The 19,393-nt window shown below is 43.7% G+C and overlaps 1 protein-coding gene across 1 annotated transcript in view; it reads left to right on the top strand.

The window, feature by feature from the left end:
* Window positions 1-19,393, top strand: part of LOC138503906 (mucin-5B-like) — a 447,355-nt gene that overhangs the window by 412,488 nt on the left and 15,474 nt on the right. The window contains exon 42 of the mRNA XM_069623991.1: window positions 1,473-1,601. Coding sequence (XP_069480092.1) covers window positions 1,473-1,601 — 129 coding nt within the window. The remainder of the gene's footprint in view (window positions 1-1,472; window positions 1,602-19,393) is intronic.

Here is a 19,393-nt window from a genome sequence, read left to right as displayed (position 1 = left end):
GATTCACAGTTTCAAATGCCTCCAGCATGTTGCTCCAATCTTAAAATCTAGGATAGACAAGATGAGCCCTAAGACCTTCCGTTTCACCACATGCTACCCACTTGAACAATTTCACCAACATCTCTGCTGCGCTCTTCATTCAAGCCCTGAGTTCAGACGTGGTGACACATGGTGTTCTTAGCAGTTATCGGGTAGTTCTCATATGTCTTAAAAGTGGCCCGGAATTCTCCCTATATCATTTTAAGAAAATTCTCTATCATTCATAAATGCAATTCTGCAGAATTTGGTGCATTCCACCCTATCCAACAGCTATTAGAGAGCAGATATTCACAATACCTTCTGAAGCCCCGAAGATGAATCTGCTTAGCCGTTGGTGGGCACAGCAGGACTATTTGATACATGTATAGATTTACAAGAACGAGCAGTGAAGATGTTGCCATCATCCTTCTTTCCTTTCCACATCACTGTGTCACTAGCTCTCAAATCTGTTGTAGAGCTGTAGTAGCAGGGTTATCTCCCTCTGAACTGCCAATGGTGACGAGGCTTCTCTACTCAAGGTATGTGTTCATCCCAAGGTGGAAGTCACAGCGGGATCCTACCATGGTGGAGCAAAAAGTTTGATTGACAATATATTTCCTCCCATAATCATGAATATTTACTGCCTGCAGTATTTACAAATATGAAAGAAGACCTTGCTAAAAGCCTTGGCGATTGCCGCTCACCAACTCTTGCATCAGTCTTCTCTCAACAGAGAAATACTTTCTCAAAGTATGAGCTGATACTGAGATGGTAAACGTGTAGCAAAGAACATGTTTTGGTGTAAGCAAAGGTAGTTATGCCAGAATGAGTATGGATTTTACCTGAGACCAATCATAAGAATAGGCAAAGTGAATCCCTCCTATTCCTTCTCCATCAATCTCCATCACCAAAAATCCCCTAGAAGCTACTGTCATAGCAGTCTTTTCTCATCCAGTCAACCTATCCAGGTAGTCTTATAACCAACATGAGATTTTGATTTAAAAGAGCAAGGTCTGCCTTTACTCAGTCCTGGTCTTAATCAATTACTCAAATTCTCCTTGAAATATTGGGCGGTCAGTAGGCACATTACCTTTATCTGTGTATTGATACATCAATACGAACTGATTACTGCCAAGACATGTCACATTGTATGTAGGAATGTGCAAAACTAGTAGTGAGAAGTGCATTAAACATGACCATAAAGCTGCCCATAAACCTACAAAGAAATGGTATGCCTAATATAATCTTATCCAGACAGTGCATGCCTTTTCCTTGGTGATAATGGCGCATGTATGGCTGGCAAAGAAAACTGCTAAAATACCCTTCTGGGAAAGCATCCTCTTCACAAATGTCCAACTCCCTTTTCTTAAGGAAACGATTATGGCTGCCTGTTAGTTCGTTGATCTGTGCATATGCTTTCTATGAAACAGTTTCCTCTCTGTCTCTTTCCATAGCCTAATTCGAACTATCAGGAACCAGGCAACAACTGTACACTGTATAAATGCATTAACAGCAATGGCCAGCTGGCCCTTTCCACAGTAGAGATGAATTGTCCCGACTTCAATCCTGACAACTGTATTGCAGTAAGTATATGTCCCTTGTATTGTTTGGTACAAGAGCAGGCTACTTCTGGCCGAGAAGGAGGCATGAGCATTTATGTCATGACATATAAGGTTCCCGAGAGGCATGTTGGCATAGTGGTAACGTTGATGTTTCATAAAGTGGTGGTGAAGGCTGGAAAGGTGTGAATGTCATTTTGGGGGTGTCAATGAATTATATTTCGTTGTAGGGGATACTTCGAAAACCATAATTCAGCATTCCTGCAAGGGGAACGCTGGAGCAGAGCGTATGCATGTCAGGTTTTGAGGCATACAGGAAGCAATGTGGTGGCTTTTGCATTGTGACACACAGCACATTTTGGGCAGTGCCACCGAGAAGTCCAGGACATCTCTTAATGTGTAACTACATTTTCTTAAGTGAACTAATATTCCCAAAAATAGTAAGATGACCCTTGGCTTACTTACCTTTACTTTCTGGGTGCAGCACACACCACCCTACATGGAGTGCTGGGGGGGTTACATAGTAATTCCTTTAACCCATTCCTCATGTAACATTTTATTACACTAACTCACTTGAATGGCTGGTGGCAGCGGTTTCCTTTTTTTCTGTCTAGTGACATGTATCTGCAGGCTGATACCTCAGCTGCAGTGCTGCACCCAAGGGTGACCATTTTCTCAAAATGGCCCATGTCTTCTTTTTTTGCCATTAATGTTACTTAGCTTCTTCTGGGCTTTTAATCTGTTGTTTACATCAAGTTTGAGTCATTTGTGTATTTTTTACTTTGGCGGGCTTCAGCCCTAAAGCACACCCAGGTTCCAGTGTGTCTGGAAAGGCAGGAAGTGAGGGAGGAGCTCGAAACTACCCTGTCCTTTGTCTCTAGGTGTGCCTGAGCAAAACCAGATCCAATTGGCATTGCTCAATAAGACCTGATAGCCAAAACATAAGCAGGCTATGCACACAAGTCTGAAGTGATTCTATAAGAAATAAGAATGTGAGGGGCAGGGCTAGGGCAAGAGGGAAAATGACTAGTCCAACCAGTGTCTCATGAGAGCTATGCAAATGTAAAGTGCAGTAATCAAAATGGCCTGGCTTCTTGGTTCTGTATATGAGGTGCACTTGTGTCGTCCTAAAATAATGGATACATTATAATAGATCAGTGGTAGTGCCCAGTTTTCTGCGTGGTGCATTTGTTTGAGTATTGTAATGTTGGTTACCCAGCAGTGGCTTTGTCTTTTGTGAGGTACATGTGTATCATTCCTGTGGTGGGAGTCATCCTTCAGCCTTGTTGTGGTAGTGGGATGTGCCTTGTGAAGTGTAATTATCTAAGTGGTGCAATCAGTGTCACCTTTCAGTCGTTATAGTGTTGGTACCTTTCCCTACCCCAGGTGGACTTGTTTTAGTTTTGCTGGGAAAGCGATCATTAAGCATCATATTTGTGATAATGTCCTATTTGAGGGGGACTTGTTTCAGGTCTGCAATGTGGGTCAATTTTCAGCACTGCAGGTATGGTGTCTTGCCCTTTGTGAGATGCATTTGAATTAGCCCTACACTGAGTAAAACCATTGGTTATTGCAGTGGAGATGCAATGATACGGATGTGTTATATATATAGCGCTTTCACATAGAACGTATTTTTCGAAAAGAAATTAACAGGTGGGATTGGTGTGGGAACTACACCCACCTGGCTAACTTAAAAGGATATGAAGCAGTGTCCCATGTGGTCCACCGTTACCGCAAAATGCAACCTTATGTAATGCTTTGCCCAGAACCAGCTATTAGGACCTGTATGCTAAAATTGTGCTCTAATCAGTTACCAGTGCACACAATAACATGTTCTCGACAGGGCCTTTCGGCCGAGAATAGATATTGTCGTATTTGCATTCTCACTGACAAGCCTGAAATGGCCAGACACGTGCTCCCCCAGTGAGTGAAGTTGGGTGACTTATAAATGTACAATTTTGGGAGCTTGGTACACAGTTATGAGGCTATCCATACAGACTCTTTTTGGGATTGCTGCATGAACACTGATTCCATCGCTTTGCAAATTGCACTCCTTCAAGTATAGCGCCATGCACAAACTCTGCCAGGCTAAAGAGGTGTATTTTGTCTAATCCTTTACCCAGCTAGCTTTGAGTGATTTGTTTAGTACAAACACTTCTCATTTAGTGAAGGCTGCGTGTGATGGATAATATATAACGGAATGTTATTGGCCACACTGGATGAACGAAAGAAGGTTGGGAGGTTAATGTGATGTAATGTAGCCATTTACCATATCATTAAACTGACGTCTGTTGAACATGCATCCCACTAACACCTCCAAATGGCATCTGATGCTTAAGCGTATGAAAATAATGGTGTCCAGTCAAAGGGTTGAATACATTGTTTCGAATTACAATAGTTTCGAAACAAAAGGACCGGAAAAAAAGGTTGAATGCCTTTTTTAAAATGTATTTTTATTTTTTGGCTTCCGTATAGGAAAAAAAGTGTTTTTTACACCAAAAACAGGGGTTTGGAGGAGGGACGCCCCCCCCAAAAAAATAATAAAATAAAAACATTCAACCTATTTTTTTCCGGTTCTTTTGACTAAAATATTGCATTCGAATCAATAGCAGTCGACCCTTTCACCTACAACCAAAATAATTGAGCCTGATCTCTCCACTCTACACGCTGTTAGTCTGAGTGCTGCGTTTGACAAGTCTTATCGTTTTAATGTTTTAATGTGTATATATTTTTACGATTACCATATGACAAATGATTGTACTGATAATATTGTACTGATAATCCACCTAAATCGCATCTTTGCATGTCTGTTAGGCCACCCTTTGGGGTCTCGGAGGTACCTTTGGTATCCCGTGGAGACTGCTGTAACATGACATCTTCTTCAGGACCTCATGGTGGAGACAAATCAATAAATAAACAAAACATGAATGTAATGTTATGTTTCTCAGAACAGATGATGATCTACACACAAATATCTATATGGATTTTATGTGTTTTTTAAGTTGTTTAAGTTGTAAGTCTTGTGCAATATACGTTTTATTCTGATCTTAAGGTATTGTTACTGTCTTTTTGTTGATGTTTAATGTTATATTACTTTGATGGATTGATGAATGTTGAATGTGTGTGTAAAGTTCTTGATTGAACAAAACCACAATAAAGATTTATCTTTTATTATATTATAGCACTTTCACATAGAACATATTTAGATACAATATAATTTATCGACCAAGGAAGGCTAAAATGCTGAGTTGACCTGGCCAGGATTTGCACCTGTGAGCTGCATATCACACACAGATTGCAGCAGTGAGAGCTCAACCCACTGAGCTACCTTACCGGCTAATGTGCAGTTTACTTCACCTTTCAGTGCTGCAGTGGATATGAAATGTCCTTTGTGAAGTGCATATGTGTCAGTGTTTTAGTGCTGCAATTCTCCCCTTTCAGTCTTTGAATTAGTATGGCAGTCTGATTTCTGTGGGTTTGTTACTCCAGAGCATGCAAACATAAATTCGGAATAGTTTCTATCTAGTTTTCTTTGGTGTGTTTCACTTCTTGGATTCCAATCTGGAGATGGCTTTTTTTTTGGGTTGCATTGGTGCCCTGAGATAGTTACTTTGCCATCCATGGATGATGGTGTATTAGTCCTCTGTGCTTTGTAGGTGATGGAGAGCATCTTTAATGCGATTGGTGTCATAGATAGATTAAAGCTGGGCTAGTGTTTCATATGGAATACTAGTAAGGGTGGCATTGCACCAGTCAGAGAGATGAGCACAACTGCATGGTATGATATGATATGATATGGCATTTATAACGCCCCCATACACAAGTGTTTCAAGGCGCAGTGAGGCAAGGAAGGGGGAACAGAGGAAAGCCAGAGACACCGATCTTACTAGGCCAGGTGACATTGAGTTTGCGCAAGTGCAGGGGAGTGGGGAAGGGAAAAGTGCGGGGATGAAAGGGGCGGGCAGTGCAGTACATAGGATTACAGTATAATAAATAAAGACAATAAATAAAAAGTGTGGCCAGCTGGTGGCAAGTGCAAGGGTAAGTGCAGACATCAGGTGTCAAGTGCTGGTAGGGGTCTGTAGCGATTCAGAAACAGTCCCCGATTGCAAAGGTTGCAAGGGGGGCAGTGTAGGTGTACAACTGGTGGGGAAGGGACCTGGGCCTGAGATCAGAGGGTAGCCAGGTAACCAGTGCAGTTTCAATTTGAGCACGGAGATCAACAGGGGAGAGAAGGAGAGAAAGCAGAAGCAAAGAGGAAGGTCTTGAGGTGCTTCCAGAACCAGAGATGGTTCTCCTCAAGTTGCAGAGAGGCAGGGAGGCTGTTCCAGAGGGAGGCCCCAGCAGAAGAAAGAGATCGACCACCAACTCATGAAGAGCTCGAGAAGGTAGATATTTAGGAAGAGAGAGTTGAAGGTATTGAGGCCTCAGGCCCCAGAAAGCCTTGTGGCAATGCAGAGATTTCAGTCCTGGAGAGATATGATCCCTGGGCTTGAGACCAAAGACAAGTCTCGCAGTCCTGTTCTGGATGAGTTGCAGAGGGCGGAGAGTAGAGGCAGGTAGATTTAGAAAGAGGCTGTTGCTGTAGTCCAGCCTAGAGCGAACCAGAGCTCTAGAGACAGTGAGCTTCTGGGGTAAGGAGAGGAAAGGAAGAATACCTCAGAGGAGGTTCAGCTGGTAGTGTCACTTCTTAGAGACGCCAGAGATGTGAAGAGAGAAGGAAAGTGTGGAGTTGAAAATGACCCTGAGGTTTTTAGCCTACTAAGGTCTGAAAGGAGGATAGGGGGATTTTTCTCTTTAGGAATGTGAGCTGGACCAGGGTTTTGGTGCCTATTTTGCAATGCTTGTTTTGGAATTAAGATTACAGTCAATGATGACCATCAAGCAATGTGCTGAAGGTGATTAGTCAAGAGAAGCCATCCAGCTGCACATCACCTCTGTCACTCAGTTTTCGACTTAGGTGCACTTTTTCGGTTCCACCAAGTAGGATGAAATCTGTCGTTATCAGAATGAGTTTCAGGTAGGCAATTGACATGCCAGCTTAAGTAAGGGAGAAACAGTATTCTGCCAGTGGATGCCATTGACACAGTTGACCTCAAGGTGGAGCTCTGTATCATCTGCATAATAGTGGATTTTGTAAACCAGGTGCCTTCATGAAGGGATTTAAGGTGACTGGGGAGAGGAGAGTGCCTCATGACACTCCACAAGACACTGGTTGGGCTCATTACGAGTTTAGTGTTGTAATAAAAAAGTGTCAGTAATTGCATTACCACCACTTTGTTTGGCATTAACGTACTTACTGTTGTTTTTACCATACTGCCGCATTACGAGTTTCCCCTTTAAGTGAAGGATTTAAATCCAGCATCAAGCTAGAGGTAAATCCTCTACTTTAATGTAAAAAGACAGGGGAATTACTGTTGCTGAATTACTGCTCAAGGTAATTCTGCCAAAATCCATATGCCGGCCTAAAGACCCCATAAATGGGGATTGTCATCTATCTTCCACTACTCGGAATCATATAGTAAACCCACAGGACCGAGTGATGCTAACAGTAGATGTGTTTGGTGGTAATTCAGCATATTTACCACCAAACCCGGAATGAGGCACCAGGTTTCACTGGGAAAGGTAGGTTCCCACTTGGATAAACTGCTGTTTATTTTGGAGTAGGGATTAATCCAGTGAAGGACCCAGGCATTGTATCCCATGGTTGTTAATAGGTTGTTGAGTATTGAGCAGTTTATTATGTTTGATTGTGTCAAATTCAGTAGAGTCGTTGTTCATACTGAGGTGTGCTTCCTCGCTGACCTGGATGGTGGTGGTCTCAGAGCTGCATCTGTTTAGGAGATGGGCTGTGATACTAAAGAACACTTAGAGTGCTGATCTCCAAGTGCAGCTGGAGAATGCATTTTTCATTGATTATCGTTCCATTGACGGGTTAATGGGTAAAAAGGCAGCAGTTCATTTGGAATTCAGTGTGGATTTCCATCAGAAAGGAGCATCTGGTGAGTAATGCTTTGATATTGTGGAGGAAATGGTGTCCCATCCTTTGTGAGATGTACTTGTTTCTCTCCTGCATTGAGAAGTTTAACTTGGTATTTTAAATGATGGTTTCCTGTCCCGTGAGAAGTGCACTGGTTTAGTCCGGCTCTGAATTTAACATTTTAGGTTTGCAGTAGTAATATATAGGCATGGACGGGATGCTTTGAGCAAAACTCGAACACACACAATTTGTAGGTTTCCGACCAGGTCAAACGTTTTGGTTTCATTTGACATGTTTCCCCAAGCTCCTCAATTTATGAAGATCTACTGGGTTCGACCATGCGTCTATGGTGGCAGGAAAAAACTCTGGGACAGTTGAAGAGCAGGAGCAGTTCAGGCTTATAAGGGAAGCGGTGCATAGCAAGAATATGGCAGGTTAGACTAGACTTAAATCGATGATAGGGCCTAGGTAGATTTAGGTATTTTGCTTTGAATGTATTTGGGGTGGTGGCAAATAATTTGTGTTTGAGTGGGGGTGTAAAAAGTTGGCAGTGTGTCTGACCAAACCCACCTGCATTATGCAGGCATAGTAGAATGCCAAAGCACTGAGCACCCCAAATGCAGTTACTAAGCATAAGCAAAGGCCAAAGCACTGAGAGGCCCATCTGCATGTATCAGGGAATAATTATCCAATTCACTTTTTAAACCTTTAACAGATATAGCACCCAGCTCATTATGCCTTCAAGGGTATGTGCCCTGCTCACTCTCATCCCACCACACATACTCCCACCCTCAGAGGAGCCTGCCCCTTTTTTGCAAAGATTTGGTATGCAGGATCCCACCATGGATCCCTTTTCCTCTCAAATACTACCCCCTCTTGATGTCCTGCCAGATTCTATCACAGACGGTGCTTCTTTATTATTCAGTTTAAACCCCAGTTTAATGAAATTTGTTTCCCAACGCCCTTTGTTGTCAATCACTATGCTAAAGAAAAGATTTCTTTTGTTACCCATTTCATCAAATTGTCCCTAAATCAGGGCTTTGTAATACCCTCTTGCAAGGGCTCCCTGGTATCCTCTGTTAAAGAAACCCTTTTTGGATTGCCGAGTTCTTAATAATTATTGTGATATTGCCATGTTTTGTAAACATTTGTGAAAAGGTGTTTTTCTATTAATTGTAGAACCATGAGGAACAATATCAGCTTCTGGACCCATTTAAATCCAGTTTTCTCCTCTTGCATTGAACTTAAACGGAATCTGTACAAATGTATGGGGAAAAAAAACGAACGGGAGAAAATGTGGGATACGACATGGAAAAAAACAAATGGAAAAAATGTCAATCAAGGGAAGCGAGGAAAGCAGGGGACAAGTAAAGTGATTAAAAATATTTTTTTTAAAAGGAAAGGCTCCTGTGGCGCAGGTTCCCTTCCATGTGTGTGAAGGGAACCGGCGTCACAGGGTGATTGCGGAGGCGGCGGAACACTTCTCTATTTGTGCCGCCAGGAGTTAACTAAGGGGATGAGGGATGACCATAATGTCTGTGGGAGACAAAACCAAACGTTATTTAAAAAAAAAATGTTTTCTCCTTCGGACATTTCGTATTCGATCATTTCTCGCTAATCCTACTGAGACAGCTTTGGTCACCATTTCACATGATATCCTGGGCTATGCCATGAAGGGAATTATCTTTCTTGGCTATGTTGGATCTGTCATTGTACTTTTGTAAGGTGGCTGCAATATCGTGCTATCCAGGCTAATGAATGTAGCCAGTGCATCAGAAGAGGAACTTATTTGGTTTCAATCCTTCCTGGAAGACTTACTGTCAAGATGAGGCCCTCAACTCTTGAATCCTTTTACTGTCTCCAGTTGGGTTGTGTATGGTACAACGGTGTCCCCTCTTTTTTGTTCAAAATATTTATTAATCCTTTGAAATCCATTTTCTCCACATTTGACTTGAAGTATCATTCGCCCCTTTTGATAGTGTAGAAATCCACAACTCTGGCAGGTGAGCCTATACATCTGTTGAGTCTTTATCTTAACCACTACATAAGTAAACAAGGTCCATTTTGGATCTATCGAATGCAAATTGATCTAATGAATATTCATGATGGATATCCAGAAACCCTATCCTCTTTGCCGCCATCGAGGACCAAGTTATGTATCTGCGTGTCTTAAGGCATCCCTTGTTAAAGGATACTTCAGCAGCATCAGTTAAAAATGGAACCACAAATGCCGTACACCTTGGAATAATTTGAAGCCAGAGAGAGATAATATTAGACTTTTTAATATTAAATTTGAGGTCTTTGTCATAGGCTACATGGAAAATTGAACATTCCTTCTGATGTGCTTTTTAAAAGAATGACACGGCTGCTCTAGGAATAAACCTATATATATATATATATATATATATATATATATATATATCCTTTCAGTAATCCATGTGAAAGTACACAGGAAACATTTAAATTGCACTGTAATCCGCAGAAAAACAATAATTCAATTCTTATATCCTAATGTTCAGCGCAAATACCCCCTGCAGTCAAGTCTTGCTTATGGTGCCAATGAGGCTGATAAGGAGTGGAGGTTTCCTTTCCTTTAATGAAACAATGGGGGAGATGCAAAAGTGTAGTCCCAGCCCACCATGGAGGTAATAATTCAGTGACGACAAAGGTGAAATGTTTATACATTTGTGAAATAGCAGTTGGGGTCTAGTCTGTAAGTTACAATTCTAGAAGGAAAGGGCACTTATCTGCAGTGTACCCTTGTTTGTGACGTAAATGTTAGCCCATACAAGTACAAGAAGCCCACCTGCTTTACACACCATCCTGTAAATAAGCTTGCCCATCCTCCGAAAACTGTGTAGAAGGAGAGCACAACATTTAGTGTACTTCTTCAAAAGGGATCCTTTCTAGCTCAAGGAGCCTCCAAGAAAGGGAGAAACCCACCTAAATCAGAACCTTTACAACCAATATCACATCTCCTGGGTAATTCTTAGAAGGAGTTTTTGCTGATATCCTCATAGTAAGATAACTCAGGGAGTTAGCCCCATGCCACACACATTTGCGTTTTGCCTGCAGGTTACAGGTCCAAATACAGGGGGGCGTGACTTAGCCCTTATCTCTTCTGATGTCTATAAACTACTCTGCCAAAAAGAAAGAGCCCCTCTCTCCATGTGTACCCGATAGAAGGATGGGTTTTCCATCAAGGGGCACCGACTAAAAGGGAAATACTTCCCGTCTCAAAGGCACAATGTGAATGTAAGTGTGTCGATCTCTGTTGTACCTCCCGGACTACTAGAAGTCACACATCATACACCTATTTCCTCAACCACACATGTCAAGACTAAGCTCATACTGACTCCCACACACTTCAAACCCATAGAACCTCATCTACATCCATCTAATCACTATCTACAGCACATCTTCAAAACCACAAACCCAACCTAATGCTCATCAATGCTCATTCTGCAGTTGTACATCATTATACACAACCTAGAGGCCCTCTTTATCAGGGAGACATAGCTCATCTACATCTCTGCACACATTCTGGATGTACTCATACCCACAGGTCATTGCATCCAACCAAAAGGCAGCAAAGGAAAAATTGGCAGAGGAATCACTATTATTAAAAAGACATAATGGACTGCATCCATGTGGCTCCTCACTTGCCACTTATCGCTCAGACGTACTCAGGCAGCTACCTTACATCTTATCAACCAACAAGGTATTTTGAAATTAAATCAGAGACCTCATCTCAACTGCATCCATTAACAGCACAACTAATATCTTCCACTGAGAATTTAACCTGCAACGCACCCTAGCCACAAAGGAAAGTAAACCGCCTACTCAAACGGCTTCACACCATGGACATCAAGCAACTTATCACAGAACTAACCCACAGCAAGGGCAACACACTCAATCTCTCCAGCTATCACATGTTTCCTGCACCCATATGTGTACTGGACTGATCCTGCTCCATCACACACCACTCCCCCATTGGTGCCAACACAAACCTATCAAGAAACCTCACTGCTTTTACACAAACTTCCCCATGGATGCACTCTAAGGAAACCTCTTCACCTTGGCCTCCACATCCAACACCTTGGAGAATGTCATTGTCCAGTACAGCAAACCTAACCACACCCCAACTGATACCACCAACACTGATGTACCACTGACACCTATCCACAATAAATGCAAACCCTCCATGTCTTGCTCCACAAAGGAACTAATTGACAGCATGTTCACCATCCACAGTTAAAGCAAAGCTCTAATGAATATCCACAAACTAGAAGTACTCAGCATTCAGGACACTCATCACCACAACTAAAGATAACTACTGCACAAAAATCATCATGGAACAAGAGCAGAGTGATCGACCAAAGCTATGAAGCACAGCATCAACCTACTGCTAGAATCAACAGCTTCTTCACAGACAAGATAGATGAGATAAGGCAGCACACTGACAGCTACAAACACAGCAGGAAAATCCCACCCTTATAAGCTCCGAGCAAATGAAGACGGTCTGAATTCAGGACAATTATTCCAGAAGACCTGACCAATACTATTGCAGCCACCGAACCAATGAAACTCAAATAAGACATTCTCCCCTCTAACATTTTTATGGACATTAATGATGAAACATTCACACCACTGCTCAATGCCTTCAATGCATCCCCACACAAGGTACATTTCTAGAAACACTGAAAATGGAACAGATTTCCACTGGTGAAAAATCCCACACTCAAACCGGATAACAGGGCAAAATATTGTCCCATCGTGCCTCCACCCTTTCTTGGCACAGAGATTGAGAAGACCTTCCCTATCCACTTGCATGAAATGATCACAGAGCACAATCTCCCACAGGATAACCAAATAGTTAACATCTATGATGCAACACTTAGGCCACCACCATGCAAGGTATTAAAATGCCTCTTGACATCCTGTCAAAGGTGACCCCTGCTTACTCGTCCTTCCTGTCCTCTCTGCTGACTTCAATTCTAATAAACCTTAACGTCCTCATAATGTGCATTTGCATCTATGGAACTATCGTACAATGTTTGACCTTGCAAATATTCAGCAGAGACCAACTCATCCAGATGGTCCCAACAGTTTTCAATACCATCCAGCAAGCTGTGAAGTTCCATGTTGCCCTATCCTGTACCCTGTCATCTTCAACTTTGACATGGATCCTCTGGGCAATGTCTTGCCAACACTGACATCAGGATAAAACAATACCTAGTTACCACCAGAGGCGTTGCTAGGGGGGGCTGAGGGGGCTATAACCCCGGGTCTTTGGGTTGTAGCCCCGGATAGAAGCGCAGGTGCTACAACCAAAAGGCTAGCTAGCCCTGAGTCCTGCCAGTCCCGACATTAGCTTAGCCTCTGATCTTTTCCAGACCTAGCAACACCCCTGGTTACCACACAACTATATATAAAGATTGACTCAAGCACTGTCTGCCCTTGATCCAAACTTGGATCTCAAGCACATGACTACATCTCAACCCTACAAAGACTGAATTAATTTTCATTGGAAACCCATGCAAGTATACGCCAAGTCCAGTATTGGCTAATTGACATGGAACTCAAAAGATTCATGCCTCAGCATTCACCCAATGCAACATTTCTTGGCTTTATTTTTGACTGTGACCTGTCTTTCAAAATACACATTTGGAAGAAGACCCAAGCAACATGGCATTGGCATGCCCTTTTGAGGCAAAGTTAAGCCTTTTACCCCAGCCCAAAAGCTTCAAAACAGTTGTTTAAGCCCTGATTATCTCCCAACTGTTGGGTGTCAACAACATAAACACAGGAGAATAACATCACCCCATTCTCAAGGAGCTGTCCTGGCTACCCGTTCAAGCATGCATCATGGCAAAGCCTGCCTGCATCTCCTTCAAATCAGTCACAATCAAATAAACACTCTACTTAAACTAGAAATTCAACCTCTCTGGGCCAGCACACCACTAGAAGCCACAGCATGGGCAGGTCGGAAACAGACAACTGCAATAAGTAATAATGTCTATTCCTGCTATGGATGCTCTCTCTGGGACAGGGTGCTGACACAGAAAACACTGTCTCTCTCCAGCCTGCACTTCAGATAGTACCTGAAGTACTCTACTCTTCAAAGAACATCTCCCCCATCGCTCATTACTCCACTCAGCACTATTCTAGGAAAGATCCTTTGATTAGACGTTGTCCACCTCCTGTTCCACAACCCATAGGTCGATATTCTCTATTTTAAGATACCCTTTTCCCTGAGCTGAACTAAAATGTTTCCATGAACATGACATCCCTTAACAATGGAGGCTGTCTGACTCTCCATCCATGTCCAGAATGCCACTTAGATATAAAGTATCACATTCTCTATTGTTACCCCTATAGGAGATGATCTATATCTCCAGGGAACACCAAACTAGCAGAAAAGGATGTTCAAAATCTCCACGGTCTCATACCAAACATTAAAAGAGGAGTGAATTTCTATATCTAGGATGTACAAGAAACATGTGGTCCCTTCCCAAGCATTCTTTCCCTTAAGGCAACATCACCTGATCTCCAGGCATCCCACCCCAGTGTAGCAATGGTTCCTCATTATCACAACTCTTCACCCAATCAGAAAGAATAGTTTATGTGACTAAGTGGCTTCTGCCCTGCAGGAGTACAAGGATGAGTAGTGGCTAAACTGCCTACTCAGCCCTCATACTTCTACAAAACAAGAGTGATCCCAATCATAAAGCTGAAATAGACACAGATATGAGAGATAACTCCTTCTGTGATAACTGGGATGAGGGTGGTCTATACTCTTAAGAGGGATGTGGAAGTGAAGCAGTACCAACCCAAATCACAAAACGGTCTAAAACAAATAAATGTCAGACAAAGTTCTATAAAAATATATTTACTTTAATTAAACACACCATATACAAAAATAACTAAATACAAAAATGCTACACCAACCTGCCCCTATTGAAAGAAACAATGAATATGCAAACGATAGAAGAATGCAGCACGGTGGGTAATGAAACGGGTGAAATCCAATTAATAAGGGCAATGTTGGGAAAAGATTGTGCCTTTTGTGAGAAAAGAGAGCAGGCATGACCTAACCAGTCTGTAGGGCCCGAGGATGGAGTAGGGACGCAATTAAGAGTTAATAATATTTTCTATCCTTCCTTGGCAGTTCAACATCATTGAAACAGGCTTCTTAGTGCCGTGCAAGCAGCTCAAACCAGATTTGGGTGTAGTATGTCGTGCAGATCCAAGTGGCAAGCAGACATTGAGATGATTCAATGCAGTCAATCAAAACGTTTCAAGTGTAGCATTCAAACTATGCAGTTCAGGTGACTCACTAGAGTCAGTTCAAAGATCGGTCCGATTGAGATGTGATAGCTGCTGGTTGGGGTCAGAGAGTGGGACTCCAGCTGTTGAAGTCAAGGGGGGTCATTACGAGTATGGCGGTAGGGGCTTAACGGCACCGTTAAGGATGGCAGTGCCGTTAAGCCCTACCGCCATATTCCGAGGTCCCTTAGTGGGTCCCAGCAGGAACAGCTGGTCTATACAGCCGTTCTTAGCGGGACCCGTTAAGGGATCTTGGAGCTAATAACGGGCCCGTAATCAGCGGGCCCGTTATTAGCACCTTCCCCATTCCCATTGAGCCCTATGGAGGCTCAAATGGGAATGGGGAATGGTTTCCTGAATGGGGACTTACCGGGTCCCCCAAGGTCGGAATGACCCGGTAAGTCCCCATTCAGTGACACCAGACCCGGACCAGTGTTTGGAGGCAGCCATGGTGCTAATACCGCCATGGCTACCTCCAAACTCGTAATGACCCCCAATGTCTGCGGATGGTTCCTACCTGTGACCCTAATGGTCGACTATGCGGTTTGATGAGAAGGCGATTCAATATCAAGCCAGTTCGAGTCATTGGTGACCTTTGGTTTTGGGTTGATACATGACACAATGCTCCAGTAGTTTGAGACGAGGTCAGGCGATGAAAGGTTTGTTCAAGCCAAACAGCTAATGGGATCAGCTTGGAATGAAGCAGCATTGACCTGTTCAAATATGCAAGCAGCAGCATTTCAAAGCTGAAAGAGTGCCAAAAGAAGCACAGACAGCTCCCTTTGGTTTGACTGTTGTGGTTCGAAGAAGGCTCGAAATAGTTAAACAACAAAAAACAAGGATTCTGGCAGCCATCAGGTTGCTGTAACCCCCAATTCAGGGGTTCAGGGACAAAAATAGGGTCCTTGTTCTCATTCTCACAACACTGGGGAGGCTAGCAAACACCTGCAGAGTTCCTTCATCTCCAGTGATGTCCTCAGTACCCATGTAGCTGGTAGAGAGGCAGGTCTGCTCCAGCAGCAGGTCACCCCCAATGTGCCCTGGATACCAGAGAATGTAGAGTGCTGCCACATGTTGCCGCGTCTGTGGCAGGAAATGCAATACGATGGACAGAGATTAACATCTGTACTCTGAATTGTACTCTGAATTATAATCTGAGGGATTCCCTCAATAAATCTACTCTAGATTGGAAAATGTATAACTTTAATATGAATATGTTCCAGAATTTTTTATTGGGGATGCAGTCTCAGGTATTCTACCTAGGATTAATAGCAAGAACAATGGTCATGGTAGATACACACATTGGTATAATGGGGATTTGGCCTCTGCCAAAATATCTATAAGGAGGGATATTAGAGGGGCCCGTCAGCTAAGTATAGATGAGGGCACTAGACATTAATATGTCAATAAAAACAAGCAGTCCTATAAAAATTACTGCAAGTCAATAAAGAATATCATACTGCAACAGGATGCTGAGACCATGCTGTGTGTCCTGATTAGGGCTGAGGTTAGTGCTTTCTGGCATTTTATTAATGGTTAGGATCCAAATTGTGTAGTCTCCCAATTAAACACTATCTCAGAGCCTCAGTGGGTTGAGTTTTTTGAGAAAGCTAACTGGCTTTATGGATAGTAACATCTGGCCCCTAGTATGGATATTAGTGACATTAACTCCCTGATAGCCAAATGCAAAAAATCCAGAGCACCCGGGCCAAATGGCCTTACAAACAATACCTTTAAGGCTAATAGTAATATGTGGGTGAATCTTAGACTCCTGGAACTTAAAGGCATCATTTGAATAGGGGTAAATCCACTCTCTTGGAGTGCAGCCAATGTGATCCCAATATACAATTGCGGTAGTAGGGCTGATCCAACTAACTATGGGCCAATCTCTCTTATAGATGCCGACTTCTCTCTCACTTGGAAGAATGGGCTAATGCCCTGGATTTGTTTCAAACCAGTTTCAGGAAGGGCCATTTAACTAACATCAATGGGTTGGTACTCAAATGTCTCCAGGAAGATGCTTGGAGAAGGCCGAAGGGTTGCACATATATGGCCTCTATCGATCTATCGGCCGCATTTGACTGTGTAGACCGTAGTAAACTCTGGGCAAAACTGGCTAAATGGGGGCTACCCCGGGGATTGCTGAGGCTTATTAGGGGAATCTATGAGAATTGTGGGATTCATGTCCACCTCGGTAAAAAAGGGGATGTATCTCTGAGAATTACATCTTATCGGGGGGTTAGGCAGGGCTGTGTCCTGGCCCCCTGGCTATTCAATCAATATATGTTGGATGTTGTGTATGCCCTGGCTAAGGAAGGATTGATTGCACCTAAAATTGGACACTCAAAAATCACAAGGCTTGCGTATGCAGACAATTTTTTTTATCTTTGACCTCACTAGGATCTGTCTGCAAAGGCTTCTTAATAGATTTACAGAATATGCAAGAGATAATGGGTTTATTATTAATCCTAATCAAATTAAAATACTGGAATTTAAAAAATCGAGGGCTGAGAATAATCAGCCTGTTGAAGGGATGGCCCTGAAATTCTCTGAAGGTGTCAGGTATCTAGGTTTTAATTTTGGAGCATATAGGAGATACAAAATTGGTCTTAAGGCGTTGCTCTGTAAGGCCAAGCATTTGGAGTCCCAGATTATAAATATCGAACGCAAATTAGGCCAATTTACTATCAAACCACCAATAATGTTTTTTGAAGGCAAAATTGTACCAAAGTTGACATACGGTCTTGAATTATTGCTGAACAAACTGAAGAAGATCTTGGATAAAATTGAGGGCAGAATATGGAGGCGAGCACTCGGCGTGCCCAATGCAGTGCCTATATCTGCAATAAGATTCAAAGTAGGTCTTTCCTCACTTTGGACGAGGGTGCAATGGCGCTGTCTGACCTTCTTTGTGAAAATTGTGGCCCCTATACCTGATTCCCTGTACCATCTACTGGGTGAAAATATAACCCTTTCTGTAGAGCTGTGTGCCCTGAGGGAAAGATGTGAACATATCTTACAAGACATTGGCTTGGATTTGGAGACTATGGCCCTCATTACGACCCTGGCGGAAAGTGACTGACCGGACCGCCACAGCGTAAATAGCGTTTCCGCCATTGCACGATGGAGCGGCCCATTCCGACCCATCGGGCACGAGCACCACGGCATGGCGGAAGTGCAAAGTCCGCGATGGCGGAAATGACCCCAAAACGGCCCACACCGCCGCCGTACGGCGCCCTAGGTGCAATACCGCCACCCATCTTAGCGGACACCGCAGTGAGCGCCAACCGGAAAGTACGGTGACCGTAAATATACGGAAACGGAAGTGAAAACATGGGCCCGGAACGGGAAACAACACGCCGTACACCTATAAAACCACAAAATCAACACAACCACTAAAAACACTACCCTGAGACACATCCCAACCCGTCATCCACCCTAGTGAAACCAAGAAAAATGGGAAAAGTAGCGAAGAAAGCGTGCGACCGCAAGCGGCAGGTCCACTTCTCCCGTGAGGAACTCACCGTGCTTACAGAGACCCTCCAGGAGAATGCCGCCGCCGTCTTCTCCACGCAAATGACCAGGACGGCACTTGCGAACAAGAAGGCCATATGGGCCCTGGTGGCACAGCGGGTAAGTGCGGTGGGGACCGCACCCCGCAACCCACAGCAATTCAGAAAGCGATGGGACGACCTGCGGATACGCGTCCGTAGTATACTTTCTGCCAACCGCAACATTGCCACAGCCACCGGGGGAGGATCGGAATCACCCATCAAGTTGACCCCCTGGGAATAAATCTGTGCCTCCACCATTGGAATGGAGAGCATAGAGGGAGTCGGAGGGATGGAGAAAGGAGTGCAGACATCCGGAGAATCCGGTAGGTGGCCCAAATAAAACCATGCCAAATCCACAATGTCCAATCATGTGAATCACATGTGTCCACATAGCGCAACAGCAACACATGGCCAGGAGAACGTCCACACACATTGGCCTGATAGCGCACTTTAAAACTCACAATAAATACATAAATAATTAAAAACCCCAAAAACACCCACTACACGTGCAGCAGGCACACCCTAACTGCAGGCTGCCAAACAACTGCACCCTCACTCCACACACAAATGAAAGCACCTCCAAGGCCCCGACCCAAATCACCCTCAGGTACCACCCCAATGCATGTGATACATTGCCATTTCAATTCCCACAGACCCATTAATAACGCTCGCCCTCCTTTACTCCACCACAGGGTCCGATCCAAACGACGAGCTTCAGGACACCCCTACCAGCACACCTGCAAAGAGGGCCAAGACCAACGGCCAAAGACCCTCCACCTCAGCTGCACGCATCAAGACACGGCAGCAGCACAAATCAAGTGGCAGCACAGAGGAGGGAACATCAACAGGCACCCCAGCAGCCAGCATGCCCACAACAGCACCACCACAGGTCCCACCAATGGATGCCACAGAAGGCACTGCCTCTGGTGGCAGCAGCACCATAGGTGACACCC

Source organism: Ambystoma mexicanum, chromosome 11 (assembly GCF_040938575.1).
Source record: "Ambystoma mexicanum isolate Mex_15411 chromosome 11, UKY_AmexF1_1, whole genome shotgun sequence".
NCBI lineage: Eukaryota > Metazoa > Chordata > Amphibia > Caudata > Ambystomatidae > Ambystoma > Ambystoma mexicanum.
Note: the sequence above shows the minus strand (reverse complement) of the source record. Positions and strands in the feature narration are given on the sequence as shown.